At 47.8% G+C, this 21,510-nt stretch overlaps 2 protein-coding genes across 2 annotated transcripts; both read left to right on the top strand.

Annotated features, from left to right (window-relative positions):
• The first annotated feature begins 1,224 nt into the window (after window positions 1–1,224).
• Window positions 1,225–6,263, top strand: LOC146237278 (uncharacterized). Its single transcript, XM_084685202.1, is given in 7 exon segments — window positions 1,225–1,579; window positions 3,654–3,845; window positions 4,075–4,245; window positions 4,390–4,539; window positions 4,829–4,878; window positions 5,344–5,387; window positions 5,390–6,263. Coding segments are annotated over 7 exon segments (1,389 nt in total). The 5' UTR covers window positions 1,225–1,289; the 3' UTR covers window positions 5,882–6,263.
• Window positions 6,264–8,034: 1,771 nt separating this feature from the next.
• Window positions 8,035–19,572, top strand: lpar2b (lysophosphatidic acid receptor 2b). Its single transcript, XM_084685219.1, has 5 exons — window positions 8,035–8,254; window positions 11,415–11,888; window positions 13,273–13,767; window positions 17,260–17,516; window positions 19,205–19,572. The coding sequence occupies exons 2-5, from the start codon at window positions 11,615–11,617 to the stop codon at window positions 19,316–19,318; spliced, it is 1,140 nt and encodes a 379-aa protein (XP_084541345.1). The 5' UTR covers window positions 8,035–8,254; window positions 11,415–11,614; the 3' UTR covers window positions 19,319–19,572.
• The last annotated feature ends 1,938 nt before the right edge of the window (window positions 19,573–21,510 follow it).

The raw sequence follows: 21,510 nt of genomic DNA, 5'->3' as shown, positions 1-21,510 counted from the left end.
CACAAATATGTAAGCATGTTGGTGTGGCTTTTTATCAGGTGTATTTCCTTGTCCTCAGTAACAGTCAGACAGTTGGTGAGACAACCAGGACTCAACCGAGGTAAGGATCTTTAACACGAAATATACATACTATATATCTTATATACTTTACTATTGCATACATTTCACACACGTTATAGACATACTTTAACATCAGAGACACAACATAATAATATATACACAATACACATATTCCTTCATACAATAAACAAGTGTTTGTTTGTCATGGTGACGTGGTGATAATAGTGATGTTAGTGAAGTGTTGGTGGAGAGACCAGACAGCAGGCAGTCTCTCTGTCCTCTTTAGTGCCCTGCAGCCACCACTGTCTCAGAACAGAGCCTGTCTCTGCCTCCCTATTGGCCCAGAGGAAGATACCTTTAGACTTTACCTGTAGACGTCTCATGGTTTTAAATGTTAACACTTCTAAGAATGCGTCTTCGAAACTCTACAGTATCGAGTAGATTCTTATCAGGTGAAAACATTAGACACAAGCCAGCTGGATTACTGTAGTTTTACTGTTCCCTGACAGGTTCTGGAGAGAGAGAGAAGGGTATGAACAGAGACTGTGAGTGAAAGAGAAGGGAGAGAAAGAGGCCTAGTGTTTATTTGAGGTGTCATATACCATAACATGTAGTTATTGTGTGTGTGTGTGACTCACCATCAGAGGTTGTTGTGTTAGAAGCCTGTTTGTCTGGGTTAAAAGTACTACAGTGATTCATTTGAAGATGGATCCTCTGTGATTCATGGTTAGAAGTACTACAGTGATTCATTTGAAGGTGGATCCTCTGTGATTCATGGTTACTGAAAACATCTTCTGGCTGGACAGGAGAACTTATCTGTGGTTTAATCTTCACCAGGTCTTCAACGAGTTCCTCCATCAGGGAGAGAGATAGAGAAATAAGGAAGAAATAGAATATAAAAGATAGAGAGACAGAGGGGGAGAAAGAGAGAGGGAGACAGAGGGGGAGAAAGAGAGAGAGAGTAAGTGAATAGATGAAGGGAGTGTGCATTGAGAAGACCAGGTCATGGGAGGCAGTTGTTCCAAATGTAGATGGGGTGAGGAGGGGGATGCTAAAGAGAGGAGGAGAGAAGAGATCATCCTCAACACAGCTCTCAGAAGAAGTCTGTTACTGGATGAGAGTAGAGAGATGGAGACAGGAGAGAAGGGGGAAGGAGGGGATGAGAGTAGTATCCTCTACTATGGGGCCTTCTGCCCCAGACAGAGAACATCTCAGAGACTGATGAGGAGATGAGGAAATACCTCAGGAAGCCAGACGTAGAGAATATCTCACCAGAGAGGCACGTCAGCCTCTTCCTCTGCTTGACTGAGATGAAAGACAGTTCAGTACATGAGGACATTCACCAGTTCTTCATGTCACCAGATCAAGAATGTGCTCTCTCAGGGGATCACTGCTCAGTGCTGGCTAATGCACTTCTGATGTCACAAAGCGAGCTGGATGAGATGGACCAGAGGAAATACAACATAGAGAGTGAGGGGCGGATCAGACTGATACCAGCAGGATACTGCAGAAAAGCTGTGTAGGTATTAATCTTAAACTTGCATGCAATGCATCACATATGTTGATCTGACTCATTGAATTTTTTATTTATGTTTTTGAGTTTTACACTGGTAACTAAATCCAACTTCTTCTAATCACTTTAGGAAACGGGCCAAACATCCTAGTAATGTTAAGACTATTGACATACATCTTGTAACATATATTGTAATTTGTTTAAATTGTGAACTACACTGATATAAGTGAAGAGGAAACCAGATATTTATACACTTTTTTTATTACGGGTTTCATTGCGTTGTGTGTGTGGATTGTGTGTGTGGCTTTGGAAGACGCTTTTCAGTGTCATTTTCTGTGGACCAAAGGGAGAGCAGGGCTACAGTAGAGGCGGAAGAGTGAGATTTGACAGAACAAAAGGAGAATATCTGAGCTAGTTTTTACTTCTCATAGATTATTGTAATGATTCGCATTGTATCTGGAACATCGTCTGTGGTGAAGTTTATTTCAGAGCAGACAAAGTAGCCTACATATTCCCCAACAATCGTGGTGAATATTAGAGCTATTGAGAAAGAGCCGACGACTTAAATTGTTCCGTTCGTGATTATCTCTGGATTATATAATTATATAATTGTCCTACTCAAAGAGCCATGTCGTGAGACCGTTTTGTTCAGATCGTGTAAGCAGGGGCGTTTCTAGGATTCAAAGAAATGGGGGACTTAGCCCCAAGGGGAATTGAATGTTTGCGCGCCGCAATTTTTTTTTAAGGCCCATTTGGGGCCGTGGATATCCATTGTTTCAGACACTTCATAGATTGGTTCAATCAGAAAGTGTGATTTTGCTCTGTAGTTTTGCTTGCATTCAGTATATGATAACACAAGAGACAGAATGTCAGGGTCATAGTGACATTTGACAACACAAATAGGCTATGAACTTTTCTCAAATAAAGAGAGAAATAAACAAATGCCTATACAGTTCCACCACAGTAGGAGAAAACAAAAAAACTCCACTCATGTCCTTCTAGACCTGTAGACCGTTTATAACCTCTATCACACTGGCTCCTTCTGCCCTGTCAACCTCCTGCTTCTCTCTCTCATCTGACTGGGCGGAGCTGCCACCTTTCCTAAAGAATGTTCTTATATCCATATGGTCAATGAATTGGATGATATACCGGTACAATAGAGTAGTTTTCACTAGCATTAATTGATTATAAATGACAACATTCTATAGGGACTGATAATGTTGTTTCGAAATACTAGATAGATATATTAATGCAAAGGATAGAGAGATGTCGATAGTTATTTCTTGTATTTCGAATTCGCTCATTCACACTCTTGCTAACTAGGGACAGTTTCTAACAAAATAGCTCACATAGCTAGCTTAGTTTTAACTTAACCCACTACAATATTTGCTTCCATTTGCCTGATATCAAGAAAACCTAAATTTAAGCAACACTCATTAACAACTTCAGATAGCCACCTTCTGTAACTTCATGTAGGCTACTTACAATTTCACTCCGTGCATCATTTACTTTGAACTCCTTGGCTGTAATACTGGCTGTCTTTGACGAGAGACGTTACTAGTGCCCGGGGTTTATATCGTAAAGTATGGTGATAGGCTATTGGATTATAATTTGAAGGGGGAGGAACCCATACAATCCAGAAATGTACGCACAATTATTTAGGGGGGTTTTTAGGCCTAACGACATCCCTGGTTGTCAGGCTAGTTACGGGATAACAGTCTTCTGAGCAGCAGTTTAGTTCCGCGGGCAGCGGGAACGGAGCTTCTCGTGCTCTTGCTAACAGCCGCTACAGCTGCGGACACCTCTGACCATGATGGACAAAGTCGCTTCGTTTTCCATTCAATGTGATTATAGCCTTGCTGTAGAACAAGACATAAGTGTTTAAAGGTCAACTATGTGGTCTGTTAATCTAGTAAATTTAGTCAAACATTAATATTACAATAATGGACTTTTAACATTTGATGTTTGTAGAGTTGTAGGAACCCTGGGTGAGATGTGAATCCTGGCTGCCAAGAGACCTCCAGTCAGCAGTCTTAACCACTTCACCACACTGCAGCTCATGAATGTTCTTTTTCTTCAGACTGACTGACTTGAGTCTCAGCCATGAGGACTGGGCATCACTGGCCTCCTCCCTCCAGTCACCAGACTGTCCTCTGAGAGAGCTGCACCTGGAGAGGATTACAGTGTCTGGTTATGATGGTGATTGTGATGGTGCCCTGAGTTTTGTCCTTTCTGCCCTGAGAGGTCCACACTGTAAACTGCAGACACTGAAGTCAGTACCTGTAGAGGAGTCTTCACATTAAAACAATACACATTGATGGACATAGACTGTCACAGGCAGATGATGTTATAATGAACATGATCATGATATGGGAACATGTCATTAAAAATACCTTTGACTATAGATGCATTTTGACTTCTGTGGAATATATAATTGTATTATCACTGCTGCCTACTAGTTAATCTTCATGTTGTCATGTGTTTCCTCGTGTCTGATTTAGGTTGAACTGGTGTAACCTGACGGAGGACAGTTGTAGAAAGCTGTCTTCAACTCTCAGCTCAAACTGTCCCCTGAGAGAGTTGGACCTGAGTCACAACAACCTGCAGGATTCAGGAGTGAAGCTGCTCTCTGATGGACTGAAGAGTCCACACTGTAGACTGGAGATCCTGAGGTCAGTGATCAGACACACATGGAACCAGACAGGGACACATAGAACATGTTGAAGAAGTCTGTCAACAATGCACCCAGTGATGTCAACAACACCCACCAGCAGAGGGCAGCAGTGTTGTAACGTCCTGACGACTTCTCTCTGCAGGCTGTCGTTCTGTGGAGTCACAGAGGAAGGCTGTGCTTCTCTGGCTTCAGCTCTCAGCTCAAACTGCCGTCTGACAGAGTTGGACCTGAGCTTCAATCACCCAGGAGACACAGTTCTCTCTGGTCCACTCAGTAGACTGGAGAAACTCAAGTTAGTATTGGTCACTGATATATTCCTCTTCATTTGCCATGTTCAATGCTGAGTAGTTGATTATTATACAATTATGTTTTGGTGAGGTTCTGGTTGTTTACAGAAGCTGTATGTATTTTGAGTCATGTTGGTCTGAGAACAGTCAGGTCCTGATATCTAGTTCTTACTGTCACTCTTCACACACAGCCAGGTCCCTTTACTTTGGTAATCATCTCTGTTCCTGACCACTCTTCATACACAGGCTGTATGTGTGTGTGTGTCACTGTCTGTTCCTCTCTGTCTCCCACAGTGTGGACCATAATGAAGAGATCTGGGTGAAACCACAGCTGCTTAAGAACTGTTAGTGTTGTTTCGTACATCAGTACATCCAACATTGAGACTTGATGTTGATACAGTGTTTGTGTGTGTGTATGTGTGTTTGTGTGTGTGTGGTGGTGGTTGTGGGGGGTTAGAGATAAACACATACCTGTCTTTGAGGGTTTAGGGTGGTTGAGGGGCAGTGCTATGGGTGTATGTGAAGCCCTCTGTGACATGCTTGCGTGTAAAAAGGGCTATACAAAGACATTTAGATTTGATTTGTACATACTGACACATGTATCCACTGACACACAGACAAACACACAGAGGCAGTTAAACTATACCTAGCAGTAATGCTTCCACTCTTACTGGGTTCAATCCCAGAATCCTCTGACTGAAAATCACACATGACCATCTGACAGAAACAACCTCTCACTCACTGACCAGATGGAAATCTAAACATCCAGACACACAGTTCTGATCCAGCCTCTCTCCTCTGTTCTATAGATGCCTGTGATCTCACACTGGACCCAAACACAGCTCACAGAAAACACTCTCTCTGTCTGAGGACAACAGGAGGGTGGAGGGAGTGAGGGAGGACCAGCTGCATCCTGATCACCCAGAGAGGTTTGATAGAGAGCAGCAGGTGCTGTGTAGAGAGGGTCTGACTGGACGCCATTACAGGGAGGTGGAGGTGTTGGGGGATGGCCTGGTAGGAGTGACGTATACAAGCATCGGTAGGAGAGGGAGGAGTGATGCCTGTAGACTTGAAGACAACGACAGATCCTGGTGTCTGAGTCTGGACTTGGTTGGGACTAGACTCGCTGTTCAGCACAATCGTGAAGAAACTTTAATACATGTCAGATCTTGGTCCAGCAGAGTAGGAGTTTACCTGAACAGGCCAGCTGGTGTTCTGTCCTTCTACAGGGTCTCCTCTGACACGATGACCCACCTGTACACGTTCATCACCACCTTCTCTGAGCCCCTCTACCCAGCGTTTGGGTTGTACTCCTCATCCTCAGTGACCCTGTGCCAGGTAGAGTAGTTCATCCTGGAGGAACACAACATGGGTCTCCATGGAAACAGCCCTGCTCCTGGTACACACTCACACACACATCAGAACATCACACACACATAGCAGAACTTATTGCCTAATTACACTGGGACATAATTTTCTATAGGTATTCAATAACTATATACACAGTGGCATAAGCTATCATCATTGTTATAGTAATATATTGATTCAGACTTTATTCTGGGTTATATTCCAAACAGGGTCAGTGGCTTCACCTATTCTGATGCATCAATGTACATTTTACTGTATTACCTGTGTTTTTATTGTACTAATTATAATTTGTTGTTGATACACAAGTGTATATACACTATATACCGTGATTGTACATTGTGAGTTACCATGAACACTTCTTGAGGATTAATAAAGTAAACTGAACATACACAATGGCCCCTATGGTTGTTGGTAGTTGTGGTTACTTCTACATAAACTACAAGCTGCGTGTGTCTTGGTTACCATGCGTCTAACACAGGATCCCCTTGCAGTGTCCCTTACTGAGTCAATAGGGGAGGAAAGAAAACAGAAAAAAGGCTCAAAATGAGAGTTGGAGTATAAGCTTATTGTAGGGTGTGATTGTGGTAGAGTTGGCTAAGAGGTAACTGTGGTTTAGTGTGTGTGTGTGTGTGTGTGTAGTCACATGACTAGTACACATGTCTTGTTGCAGCAGGAAATCCTAAAGTTCCGGCTGAAGTTGTCCCACTGCATCAGCATCACACACTGCAGAATGACATCGGAGGAACAGAGAATGCGTGGGGGAATGATGTCATCAGAGAGAGAGAGAGAGAGAGAGGGGGGGGGGGAGGGGGAGAGAGAGTGAGAGAGGGGGGGGAGGGACAGAGAGAGAGAGAGAGAGAGAGAGGGGGGAGGGAGAGAGAGAGGGGGGGGGGGGAGGGAGGGGGAGAGAGAGAGAGAGGGGGGGGGGGGGGGAGGGGGAGAGAGAGTGAGAGAGGGGGGGAGGGACAGAGAGAGAGAGAGAGAGGGGGGGGAGGGAGAGAGAGAGAGAGGGGGGGGGGGAGGGAGGGGGAGAGAGAGAGAGAGAGGTGGTGAGGGGTAACACACACACACACACACATCTGAGGGTGACTAAGGTTAAGGTGACAGGGAGGAGGGGGGGATAAAGAGAGGGGAGGGAGAAGGAGGGAGGGGAGGGGAGGGGGGGAGGGAGGAGGGAAACATCATTGGGACATCAAGGTACCCACTAAATGTATTCCAGATGTCAATAAGCAATCCCATCTGTGATTAGCACACACACACACAGTCACTGGGACACAGGCTTGTTCACATCTGCACAACAACTGTAGATTGAAACAAACACACACAAACACACAGGCTTTGTCACGCTAGGAGTTCTGGTTGACTGCTGTTTCATTGGGTGTCCCTTCTCTTATTTGTGTTTTTGAGTGAGTGTGTGTGTGTGTGTTTTTGAGTGAGTGTGTTTGTGTGCGTGAGCATGCGTACGTGTGTAATCGTTTAAATGGGTGAGCTCATGTTGGTTGCCTAGCTACAGAAAAGCCTGCCAACCCACTTCCTGTGAAAACGCTAAGGTTTCTGACTTAACAGTAACTACACACAACCTGTAGTGTATACACACACAACTGATCTGATTATATCAGTACCTTTTCTTCCCAGTCTTGTATAAACACGTAAAGAAGTGTTTCCTAACTAGCATGCCGACAGAGTCAGACCATACTCCGAATAAACAAGGTTTGTGTTAATACATACACAGAACGCACCAAACATTCAATTTTCATTGATACCAAGGTACTGAGGCCAATTATCTTCATAACTCCTATTACATAATTATCACCATCTCCCCCCTGCTCATCACATCCATCGTCTTTTATTATCTGCTGTCTGTTAACAATGCTAACCTTTCCATTAACTACCTGTTTCCTCATACAGTTCAATAATTGTTATTGTAGAAACACAGTTTTAATTGTTAACTTTCATCTCAACGCTTCGTCGAGACGTCATACATCAGACGGAAGTCTATAGTCCACACTTGCACCTACCTTGTCAATCACCAAAGCGACTCTGCCTATTGGTTCCTGTGGTGCGCACGTCCAACCAGGGGAAGCCTTGGGGGTGGGAACTCGGCCGCCCAGGTTGAGCGGAACACACCGATGTTCCTATTGTCTGTCGGATGTCACCGAGTCAGCCGCGCCCTTCGTTCCTACCCCCACCCTCCCCGGTTAGAGAGCTCGTTACGGACAGGTAAACTCTACGACCAAAGTCACTCGAAACTGGAGAAAGGAACGTGATTTTCGGCCAACTTTGTATTTGAGAGAGAAGACTAGTTTTGAACCTGGAGGTTTTACATGGTTGAGTGACTGGAACGGGAACACGGTAAGATACATGTTGAATAGTTACGTTCAAACAAAGCCAAACTTTTTCAGTGCAGTTTGTGAAAGGTAAACTCTGCCAACATGGGCGGTACCATCATATCCGTAACTTGTTGTATTTAATAACTTGTTTCTAAAATGCTTTTATGGAAATTAGGATCTTAATTTTCTGCTTGTGTGAGTCAAACGGCGAGGTTATTGCAAATCTTTTCACCTCTCACTCCTTCGCCTTTTTCTGAACTTGTTCCGAGAAGGCGCGAGTATGGGTAAGCGCGCGCGTGTGTGGGGGATGCGGGTTGGCTCGCGTGCAGTGGCAGCTGTGGAGTGCCTATAAGGAAGGGAGCGCGCTTCATATGTCAGCATGCAAAACATGAGCTTTTCAGCTTGGTGCAAGTTTATTAATAACATTCCTCAGTTAGACACAAGGACAGATGTACTACTTCGGTGGGACGGGAGACAGTGGACAATTTACATTAGACCGATACCTACTCTACCCAGCGTTTGTGCGCGACAGGAGTGTTTTGTCGGTGTCCTGCCAATCACCGGTGGGATTCTACACGTTCACGCGTAACACACTCACCAAGGCCTGTACCCACGCCCTGGTGTTCAAGCACGCGCCTCGACCGGAGGAGATAGTGAAATAGTAATTTGCATAGGTCAGAGTCTCTTTTTCCCCACCTCATAGAGGTGGTGTGAAATAGTCATATCGTGCTTTTCGAATTGAACTGTGTGTGTGTGTTACAAAACGTGTTCTAGGTGATCCAAACGACATTTCGTTTCTCGGAACAACACACAGGCTGCGCTTATTGTCGTTTTCAGCATCTGCCTGTGGTCGCCTTATCGGTCCATCACAAGTGAACGTGCGTCATTTACATTGGGAATCGTAGGCTTGTGTGAGTGTGTCTGTATGAGTAGAGCTTCTAAATTGGCACAAGTCTCGTATCCGCCTCCCGCCGCGGAAGGCTCACCCTCACCACACAATCACACACACACACATTACACATGTGTGCACACACACACACTGTCACCCGTCTCATCTTGTTTATAAGGGCCGTGTTATCGGCACACATTATAACAACGCCAATTAAGACCCCCCCACACACTTCCCTACCCCCCCCCCCCACATACACACACACACACACACACACACGGTTTGTAGTACTTATGGGGTCATTGTAACCGGTCATGAGAGAGGAGAGGGGAAGGAAGGAGAGAGAGATCTCGCACAGAGGGTGTGTCTTCTCTGGTAATAACAGGTTAGGATTCAAACTGCTGTTTCCTGAACCAGTTCACACACACACGTGCTTGTTTGTTAGCGGGTGTGTGTCAGAGGCAGAGGGGTTGTCATGGTATCATGGTAGACGTCTTCGTCAGATTCAGAACAGCTGCTGAACTGCTTTATAAATGGCTGGTGTCATCAGACACATAGACATCCTGTGTGGACTGACAGAGGAAGTGAGATAGAGGCACCTAAGAAAGAGGGAGAGAGAGGGGAGAGAGACATGAGAACGTAGGGGAGAGGGAGGGGGGGAGAGAGAGAGAGGCACCTAAGAAGCACTGATGCCACTGTCACGTTTCCTGCAGAGGCGTGTGTGTGTAACTGTGGGTCCTGTGTCTTTTTGAAGAGACATGAGAACTGAGAGAGGTATGGGGAAGAGGTGAGGGGGGGTGGGAGAGGGAGGGGAGAGGGGAGAGGGACATGAGAACTGAGGGTAGAGAGAGGGGAGAGAGACATGAGAACTGAGGAGAGAGAGACATGAAAACTGAGGGTAGAGAGAGAAGAGAGAGACATGAGAACTGAGGGGAGAGAGACATGAGAACTGAGGGGAGAGAGAGGGGAGAGAGACATGAGAACTGAGGGGAGAGAGAGGGGAGAGAGACATGAGAACTGAGGGTAGAGAGAGGGGAGAGAGACATGAGAACTGAGGAGAGAGAGGGGAGAGAGACATGAGAACTGAGGAGAGAGAGACATGAGAACTGAGGGTAGAGAGAAGGGAGAGAGACATGAGAACTGAGGGAGAGAGACATGAGAACTGAGGGTAGAGAGACATGAGAACTGAGGGTAGAGGGACATGAGAACTGAGGGTAGAGAGAGGGGAGAGAGACATGAGAACTGAGGGTAGAGAGACATGAGAACTGAGGGTAGAGAGAGGGGAAAGAGACATGAGAACTGAGGAGAGAGGCAGTGTTTCAGTTCCAGTATTGAGATGACATGAGTTGACCATAGAACCCAGTGATTTGATTGACAGCTCAGTGTGGGAGGGATTTAGCTGGCTTAGTGGGAGGAGTTTGTGACTTCAGACAGCTGGATGTTTCAGTTCCTGAACACACACAACCTTACACACACACACACACACACACACACTATAGGACACTTTAACACACACACACTATAGGACACTTTAACACACACACACTATAGGACACTTTAACACACACACTATAGGACACTTTAACACACACACTGTAAGAGACCTTACACACACACACTATAGGACACTTTAACACACACACACTATAGGACACTTTAACACACACACTATAGGACACTTTAACACACACACTGTAAGAGACCTTAGGACACACACAGTATAGAACACGTGTGCAGGAATACACGTCACACACAGTCAACCACACACACACACACACACACACACACACACACACACACACACAACCACCACAAACACTCCCTCTACATTCCTGATCTTTAGTCAGAGTTAGTTCAACTCTCTTTTCTGTTTCCCTCCCTCTCCAGTTCCTTCGCTCCCCCTCCCTCTCTGTCGGAGACTGGCTCAGTAGGGATGTGTTTGCATGTTTGGGTGCGTGTGTGTGTGTGTGTGTGTGTGTTTAGATAGAGATTGGGTTACACGGGTGATTGTGTAATTCCGAGGTGTGTCTGTACAGTAGAGAACTGCCTCACTGTGTCTGTAGCTGAAGGAGAGGGGTGTGTGTGTGTGGGGGTCAACATGGCTGTGGATGGTTTGTACACACACACACACACACACAACCTTGACACTGAAGACTATTACAGCTGGCTCTTTGTTTTTCTCCTAAAAGCTTTTTCTAGAGCTTGAATGGATTAAATTATTTGTGTTTGTGTGTTATTGTCTGAGAATGTGTAGCTCTTGTCTAAAATATTGTTATTGATCTCTCACACACAGATCTGCACCATTGGAGGAGAGACATGTCAATCAAACATCTGTTGGCATGTCCATACACAACCCACCAATAGGGAAAGTCTGCATGTAGCTCTAACCCCGCCCCTTTCATACGCCCCTTCCCTCTCAAGCATTCAGCCAACTCCATTGGCCCATTCCTCTGATATCCTGCACACTCCCCCAGCTCCAATCTCATTGGCCAAATGGCCGCCACCGTTCCGCCCACCCAGGCGATGGCCGACGCCCACAGGTGCTACGACAACGAAACTGTAAAGTTTTTCTACAACGAGAGCGGGAAGATCATCAGCGACCACTGGCGTCGCCGTGACTACATGGTGGTGGGCCTCGGCCTGACGGTCTGTGTCATCGTCATCCTCTCCAACATCCTCGTCATGACGGCCATCTTCATCAACCGCCGCTTCCACTACCCCATCTACTACCTGCTGGGAAACCTGGCCGCCGCTGACCTGTTCTCTGGTAGGTACTGCAGGAGTACTGCAGGAGTACTGCAGGAGTACTGCAGGAGTACTGGAGGAGTACTGGAGGAGTACTGCAGGAGTACTGCAGGAGTACTGCAGGAGTACTGGAGGAGTACTGCAGGAGTACTGCAGGAGTACTGCAGGAGTACTGCAGGAGTACTGCAGGAGTACTGCAGGAGTACTGCAGGAGTACTGGAGGAGTACTGCAGGAGTACTGGAGGAGTACTGCAGGAGTACTGCAGGAGTACTGCAGGAGTACCGGAGGAGTACTGTAGGAGTACTGTAGGAGTACTGTAGGAGTACTGTATTGTTACTGTAGTACTGTATTGTTACTGTAGTACTGTAGTATTACTGTAGTGTTACTGCAGTACTGTAGTGTTACTGCAGTACTGTAGGAGTAATGTAGTGTTACTGCAGTACTGTAGGAGTAATGTAGTGTTACTGCAGTACTGTAGTGTTACTGCAGTACTACCTGCTGGGAAACCTGGCCAGCTGCTTGGAGGATAAAAGGCTGGCTAGCTAACTAGAAGCAAGACAATATAAAGCTAGTACTTTAGCTGTATTGTAGTATTATTAATGCAGTCTTAGTATAGCATTAGTACAGTACTTATTCAGTCTTAGTACAGTACTGATGCAGTCTTAGTATAGTATTAGTACAGTACTTATTCAGTCTTAGTACAGTACTGATGCAGTCTTAGTATAGCATTAGTACAGTACTTATTCAGTCTTAGTACAGTACTGATGCAGTCTTCGTATAGCATTAGTACAGTACTTATTCAGTCTTAGTACAGTGCTGATGCAGTCTTAGTATAGTATTAGTACAGTACTAATGCAGTCTTAGTATAGTATTAGTACAGTACTGATGCTGTATTAGTACCGTACTGATGCTGTATTAGTATAGTATTAGTACAGTACTTATTCAGTCTTAGTACAGTACTTATTCAGTCTTAGTACAGTACTGATGCTGTATTAGTACTGTACTGATGCAGTCTTAGTACTCTACTGATGCAGTCTTAGTATAGTATTAGTACAGTACTGATGCTGTATTAGTACTGTACTGATGCTGTATTAGTATAGTATTAGTACAGTACTTATTCAGTCTTAGTACAGTACTGATGCTGTATTAGTATAGTATTAGTACAGTACTTATTCAGTCTTAGTACAGTACTGATGCTGTATTAGTACCGTACTGATGCTGTATTAGTACTGTACTGATGCAGTCTTAGTATAGTATTAGTACTGTACTGATGCAGTCTTAGTATAGTATTAGTACAGTACCTATGCTGTATTAGTACTGTACTGATGCAGTCTTAGTACTCTACTGATGCTGTATTAGTATAGTATTAGTACTGTACTGATGCAGTACGCCCGGTCATCTCCAGGCATCTCCTACCTCCACCTCATGTTCCACACCGGCCCCTGGACCATCAAGCTGTCGCCCACCCAGTGGTTCATCCGGCAGGGCCTGATCGACACCAGCCTGACCGCCTCCGTGGTCAACCTCCTGGCCATCGCCGTGGAGCGTCACCAGACCATCTTCACCATGCAGCTGCACAGCAAGATGACCAACCGGCGGGTGGGCCTCCTGATCACAGGGATCTGGGCTCTGGCTATCGTCATGGGCCTGGTGCCCACCATGGGCTGGCACTGCATGTGCGACCTGCCCAACTGCTCCACCATGGCTCCGCTCTACAGCCGCAGCTACCTGGTGTTCTGGGCGCTGCTCAACCTGCTCACCTTCTCCATCATGCTGGCCGTGTACACCAGGATCTTCGTGTACGTGCGGAGGAAGAGCCAGAGGATGAGCCAGCACACCACGCAGGCCCGGCACAAGGAGACCGTGGTGAACCTGATGAAGACTGTGTCCATGATCCTGGGTGAGGAGGGGGGGGGGAGACTGTGTCCATGATCCTGGGTGAGGAGGGGGGAGACTGTGTCCATGATCCTGGGTGAGGAGGGGGGAGACTGTGTCCATGATCCTGGGTGAGGAGGGGGGGGAGACTGTGTCCATGATCCTGGGTGAGGAGGGGGGGGGAGACTGTGTCCATGATCCTGGGTGAGGAGGAGGGGGGAGACTGTGTCCATGATCCTGGGTGAGGAAGGGGGAGACTGTGTCCATGATCCTGGGTGAGGAGGGGGGAGACTGTGTCCATGATCCTGGGTGAGGAGGGGGGAGACTGTGTCCATGATCCTGGGTGAGGAGGGGGGAGACTGTGTCCATGATCCTGGGTGAGGAGGGGGGAGACTGTGTCCATGATCCTGGGTGAGGAGGGGGGGGGGGTGTGTATGTGGGTGTGTACGTGGGTACCCACACACACGTAAACACACCCACGCATAAACATACACTTGTAAACATGCACGATCACACATACACAAGCATATACACACACACAGACGTAAAGACACAGAATTAGCAGCATTTCACATTTACATTTTTGATGTTCGGCAGGTGCTCTTTATCCAAACAGCATGTAAAACACACACACACACACTCACACACACACACTCACACGCACACACGCACACGCACACTCACACACACACTCACACACACACACTCGCACACACACTCACACACACACACACACACTCACACACACACACACACTCACACACGCACACTCACACACGCACACTCACACACGCACACACACGCACACACACACGTACACAAACATCCACATGGATATATACACTGCAAACATTCTCTTGCTTGTCTTGACTCGTTCAACCAGACACTCTGGTTCCCTTCCTACATTCCCTCCCCCTCCCTCCCCCCTTTACCCCCCCTCCCCTCCCCCCCCCCCTTCCCTCCCCCCCCCTTCCCTCCCCTCCCCCCTTTCGCTTCCCTGATATTTCCTCTCTTAGCTGTTGATGTTCTGTTGACGTGATCAATCTTTCCCCGTTATCCAATCCTCTCTACTCCTTTCCTCTTCCCTTGTTCCTCCCCCCCTCCTCTCTCCTCCCCCCTCATCCCCCCCCTCTCCTCTCTCCTGCCCTCCTGTCTTCTCTTTTTGTCCTCCACTCCTCCCTCTCCTCCTTCCCTCCACTCCTCCCTCTCCTCCTTCCCTCCTCTCCTCCCTCTCCTCCTTCCCTCCTCTCCTCCTTCTCTCCTCTCCTCCTCCATCTCTCTTTCCCGCCTTCCCTCCTCTCCTCCTTCCCTCCTCTCCTCCACCCCTCCCCCACCTCTCCTCCCTCTCCTCCTTCCTTCTCCTCCTCCTTCCCCCCTCTCCTCCTCTCCTCTCTTCCTCCTTCTCACCTCTCTTCCTCCTCCTCTCCTCCTCTCCTCTCTTCTCCTCCTCCTTCCCCCCTCTCCTCCTCTCCTCTCTTCCTCCTCCTCTCCTCTCTTCCTCCTCCTCTCCTCTCCTCCTCCTTCCCCCTCTCCTCCTCCTTCCCTCCTCCTCCTCCTCTCCTCTCCTCTCCTCTCCTCTCCTCTCTTCCTCCTCCTCTCCTCCTCCTTCCCCCATCTCCTCCTCTCCTCCTCTCCTCTCCTCCTCCTTCCCCCCTCTCCTCCTCTCCTCCTCCTTCCCCCCTCTCCTTCTCTCCTCCTCTCCTCCTTCCCCCCTCTCCTCCTCTCCTCCTCCTTCCCCCCTCTCCTCCTCTCCTCTCTTCCTCCTCCTCTCCTCCTTCCCCCCTCTCCTCCTCTCCCCTCCTCTCCTCCTTCTCTCCTCTCTTCCTCCTCCTCTCCTCCTTCCCTCCTCTCCTCCTCCTCTCCTCCTTCTCTCCTCTCTTCCTCCTCCTCTCCTCTTCCTTCCCCCCTCTCCTCCTCTCCTCCTCTCCTCCTCCTACCTTCCTCTCCTCCTCTCCTCCTCTCCTCCTCTCCTCTCCTCCTCCTTCCCCCTCTCCTCCTCTCCTCCTCTCCTCCTCCTACCTTCCTCTCCTCCTCTCCTCCTCTCCTCTCCTCCTCCTTCCCCCCTCTCCTCCTCTCTTCACTCCTTCTTCCCATCCTCCCATGTTTTAGTTCCTGATTAAATTCCTCAAGTTCAGGAATGTTAAATGTTTCCCACTTTATCTCTTCCACACAAACACACACACACACACACACACACATTAAATAGAAACTATTTGCATGCCACAAATGTGTGTGTGTTTAGCGATTATGTCTTCCTAGAAAGTGTGTGTGTGTGTTCAAGTTCAAGTAAGTACAGCTCCATTGAAATTTTTAGAACTGCTCCTGTCAACAATTTCCGAGCGGGCTATCCTAAATCCTATAGTGTTTGTGTTAGTATGTTCCCATGTGTGTGTGTGTGTGTGTGAGTGTGTGTGTTTGGAAACTCTGAGCATGTCCAGACAGACAGAGCTGCATAGTTAAACCACCACCATACGAAAACACTCTCTTCTCTACTGTCTCCTCCCTCCTCCCCTCTCCCTCCTCTCCTTCCCTCCTCCTGTCATCCCCTCTCCTTCCTCTCCCTCCTCCCCTCTCCCTCCTCTCCTCTCTCTCCTCTCCTGTGTGTCCGAGTGTGTGCGGTTGTTTTACTGTCCTTGCACATTTTTTAGGTATCAGTATCCTTATTTCGTGGGAATTTGTGTGCATGAAAATCCATGTTTTGTGTGTGTGAGAGAGAATTCCTGAGCTGTTACATTGTGTAATTAGGTATTATCATAATGAAATCTGATCCAAAAGACCAACCCCAAACCACACGCTGAAATGTGTGTGTGTGTGTGTGTGTGTGTTACAGCACAGTTACAATCTCTCCCTCCCTCCCTCTCCTATCCCCACTCTGTCCTCTCTCCTTCAAACCTCCTTCCTGCTCTCTTTTCCTCCCTCTCTCACTTTCTTTGTGCCTTTCCTCTTCTTCTCCCTCCCCTCCCTTCCTTCCTTCCTTCCTTCCTTCCTCTCTCACCATTCCCTCCTCCTCTCCCTCCTCCCCTCCTCTCCCTCCTCCTCCTCTCCCTCCTCCCCTCCTCTCCCTCCTCCCCTCCTCTCCCTCCCCTCCTCTCCCTCCTCCTCCTCTCCCTCCTCCCCTCCTCTCCCTCCTCCCCTCCTCTCCCTCCTCCCCTCCTCTCCCTCCCCTCCTCTCCCTCCTCCTCCTCTCCCTCCTCCTCCTCTCCCTCCTCCCCTCCTCTCCCTCCCCTCCTCTCCCTCCCCTCCTCTCCCTCCTCCTCCTCTCCCTCCTCCTCCTCTCCCTCCTCCCCTCCTCTCCCTCCTCCTCCTCTCCCTCCTCCTCCTCTCCCTCCTCCTCCTCTCCCTCCTCCCCTCCTCTCCCTCCTCCTCCTCTCCCTCCTCCCCTCCTCTCCCTCCTCCTCCTCTCCCTCCTCCTCCTCTCCCTCCTCCTCCTCTCCCTCCTCCTCCTCCCCTCCTCTCCCTCCTCCTCCTCTCCCTCCTCCTCCTCTCCCTCCTCCTCCTCTCCCTCCTCCTCCTCCAGGCTGCTTCGTGGTGTGCTGGACCCCAGGTCTGGTGGTTCTCCTACTGGACGGGCTGGGCTGTGACTCCTGCCAGGTGCTGCGTTATGAGAAGTACAGCCTGGTCCTGGCTGAGTGTAACTCCCTGGTCAACCCCATCATCTACTCCTTCAGGGACAAAGACATGCTCCGCACCTTCCGCAAGATCCTGTGCTGCCTGTGCCCTCGCCCCGGCGACAAGCTGGAGTCCGCCGTCCGCTTCGACACCCTGGAGCACGAGGTACTGTCGGACTCCTCCCACGGCAACCATCGCCACGACAACGGCGACGGGGGCGATGGCGGCCACAAAGGCGTCAACGGCAGCAAGCCTGGCCGGTCGGGCGGGGGAGAGTAGGGGGGGGACGTGGCGGTCACCACGGCAACTTGAGGAAGCTAAACGGATAGACGACATGGGTGGGGAGGGGTGGGGTGGGGGGGCGGGGGGTGGGGTGGGCAACATCCAGTGCCTTCACCATGGCAACCAACCACTGACCCAACCTGACACTTGATGCTATAGCTGTCTCCACGACAACAGGCTGTGACGGGTTAGAGACTTTAGCTGCGCTAACACTTGGGGTGAACTTGATTTGCCTCTTGCAGCGATCGTAAACCAAAGGAACAGGCCTCAGATGTGTGGATTAGAAGTAAATCAAACTCACCTCCGGTGTGTCTGGTGTGGACATGGAGCCATTTGTGTTTCTTACTGCTCCTCTCTCTGGTGCCTGAGATGCGAGAGAGAGAGTGTGTGGTTGGAACATGTTGTGCTATTGCCTTGTTTCCTCTGACTAGCTTCTCTGGCTTGTGTACACACACATAGACGCACAGACACACACAGACACACACACACATAGACGCACACACACACACAGACACACACACACAGAAACACATGTCATGTACACAGACACACACACATTGACTCAGAGCCCTGATGAACTCAGTCAGTAATTCTTACATGGAAAATGTGTGAGAATGTTTACACTGTGCCCACACACACATCATGTCTATGTCCTTTCACTGACGGGGCACCCCCACAGCAACACTGATAGAGGGAGGATTATAGCAAAGAAAATTGTATATTTGCTAAATATGCCTGCACACATACCTACACACACACACACCTGTACACAACACACACACAAACTTGAGTTGCTAATTCTGCCACTAGTGCCTAAACTACAGGATTCTAAAAGTGAATAGTGATATTCAGCGACTTGAGGGGTATTGTAATTGTATCCATCTTATTGTATATGATCTTAATTTTCAGATTTTTAAGAAATATGATTTATCATGGTGTTCAAGGATACCTGGATAAACGCTATTTTTGATTTTATGTTTTCAAATATTTCAAATCTTAGATAAGTATTTGCTTTGGGGCTGTTTTTTTGCAAATACTCACAACAAAACTAGTTATATAGACCAGTTCAGATCATCTAAAAACTTTTTAGCCAGAATTGTAAATAGTATTTTGCCTTTTATTAATGGTTACTGTTGAATTTTTTTGTAAATGTTTTTTTTATACTTTTTATTTTTTACAAAAGAAATATATTGCTGCAGAAAATATTGCCTTAAAGGAATAAATACCACTGATAATTGTTTTCCGTTTCCTGTATTTGACGATCGCTTAGTCACGTCTGAGTCCTCCTCTCTTTCTCTTCCTTTCTTTGCATGATACTAACGTTTTCTCTCCTCATTCCTCTTCTCTTTTACTGTTTTCCTCGATCCATCCTCAATCCATCCTCCCTGCCTCTCTCCTGCTCTGTTCCCCTCCTCTCCTCTCTTCTTCTCCTCCTCTCCTCTCTTCCCCTACCCTCTCCTCTCTTCTTCTCCTCCTCTCCTCTCTTCCCCTACCCCCTCCTCTCTTCTTCTCCTCCTCTCCTCTCTTTCCCTACCCTCTCCTCTCTTCTTCTCCTCCTCTCCTCTCTGTAGACCTATAAAAGGGAGAGGGAGAAGGAGGAGGAGGAGGAGGAGAAGGACAAGCTCAATGGAACTTCTCTCATTCTGGAAACCTCACAAGAGCTACTGGACTCTACAGAGAGCTGACACCCACACACACACGCACACCCCTACACACACACATCCACACACCCATGCACACACACTCACACACCCAAACACTCACACACCCACAAGCAAACGTACACACACCCACTGTAATTTTTTAAATATTAGTTTGACTGTGTAAATGCTATCAATTGTTCATGTATTGTTGATTGTATGATTACTTGACGAATATACTTTGAATCAACTTTATTGACAGCTACTGTTCTGACAATAAAGAGTGTTCCGTGACTCGATACATTCCACAATATCTGGTGGCAGTTCTTCATCGTCACGGTAACGCATCTTTGGGACAGTCGCTAGGTCAGGCGAGCACCTCGACCAGAGAGAACCTCTGTCTGGGAGGAGAGTAGTTCAGGACACTGTCAAACACTCCTTTTGCTCCCTTCTTCTTCTCTTTCTTCTTCCTCTTCTTCTCTTTCTTCTTCTTCTGTTCCCTCCCCAGGTTCCTCCATGACTTTGACTCCTTCTTAGAGGTGTTCAACGACAGCTTCTTGATTGACAGGGGGCCCTTCCCGTCCCCGGCCAATGAGAACCTCTTCTGGCTAGGCCCCTCCTTCTTGAAGGGCTCCAGGTGAAGTTTGTCCAGAAGTGTGCTGTTCCTCTTCTTCTCCTTGGGGGGTTTCTGAAGGGACAGCGCCCCCTTCAGGCTGTTCCAGGTGGTGCTCAGGGCCGGCTCTTCTTTCTTCCTCTCCTTAGAGGTGCCCCCCCCCATAACCACGAGCTCCCTCACTCCTCTTTCTTACTCTCCCTCCTTCTCTCTCTCTTCCTCCCTCCCTCCCTCCTCTCTCTCTTCCTCCCTTCCTCGCTTCTTCTCCCTCTTCCTCTTTCCTAGTCTCTCTTCCTCTCGGTTAGTCAGGTATGGATCTGCTACAAAAGTAGAACAAGGTTCAGTTGAAGAACAACAACAGTTCAACACCGCACACTGGCGGCTTTCACTTCCTGAACAGAACACACACGGTTACTCACCATGAACTTGATTTGTCGTCTCGTCCGTGTGTGTGTGTGTGTCGTCTCCTCTGTGTGTGTGTGTGTGTGTGTTGTCTCCTCTGTGTGTGTGAGAGAGTGTTGTTTTCTATAACTTGTGTTCTATAACTTGTGTTCTAGAAAGGGGGAGGAACCACATCAGTTGAGAGATCACCTGGCTGTGACACTTACACACACACACCCAAACACTTACACACCCACATGCACACACAGTTTCTGTAAGGGTAGACTGGTTCTACTACATTCATGGTAAATTACACCATCCCTCCCTCTCCATTGCTCTCTCTCCCCCCCCCCCCTCCCTTTCCCTTGCTCTCCCTCCCCCCTCTCTCCCTCCCCCCTCTCCCTTTCCCCTCCCTCTCTCTCCCCCCTCTCCCTTGCTCTATCCCTTCCCCCCTCTCTCTTTCTCTTCCACTTCTCCCCCCCTCTCTCAGAACATCTCTTTATAGTAGGCTGACAAATATTTATTTTACCAGATCAAAAAAATCCAGTATTTTTATTATTTTCACATTCTTAGTTATACAACAACTACGGTAGCTATTCTTTCTTTTAACGATTGTTTAAAAAGTTGTTTTTAACCATCATTATAATACTTCGCTTATCTTGTATGCTATTGCATATAAAAATACTAATCATTTATAGTAATTTTAATAATTTTAGCATTTGCGAGGAGAAAGAAGGAGAGAATTCCCCGTGTCAAACTCAAAAGCCCGCCCATGTCTGGGACTCCCGTCTCGCTCTTGTCAGCCATTGGTCGCTGGGCATTTGATTGACGTCCTCAAAGCTTGACACAAAGTCGGTCAATGAGAAGCAGCGGCGGTGCTGAGGCTGCAGGCTACAGTGCGCGCTACACGCCCCGGCTGAACGGAAACGCTTGCGGCTTACTGCATGGGCACCGTTATGGACAATACGATGGATTGGAAGAAGATAAAGGGAAATAGAGTATACATCATATTTGACTGTCAATGACAGTCTTAGCTAAATATAACGTCAGTTTGCCAGTCATGGATGAAAATGATGTACTATCGATAACGGAACGCCTAAAATCCAGTAGCTTTGTCGCGTAAACTGCCTACTCAGTTCAGCAAAACAACCGTGACATTTTGAATGTTGCACTGTTTATTTTCTCCGCTTTAGAAAGCGTCTTTTTTGTAGCAATTGTCACTCCTCGTCCCCTCCCATCCTTG

Source organism: Hypomesus nipponensis, chromosome 21 (genome assembly GCF_054491055.1).
Source record: "Hypomesus nipponensis isolate SF chromosome 21, ASM5449105v1, whole genome shotgun sequence".
NCBI classification, from domain to species: domain Eukaryota; kingdom Metazoa; phylum Chordata; class Actinopteri; order Osmeriformes; family Osmeridae; genus Hypomesus; species Hypomesus nipponensis.
This window is presented reverse-complemented; position numbering and strand designations above follow the sequence as displayed.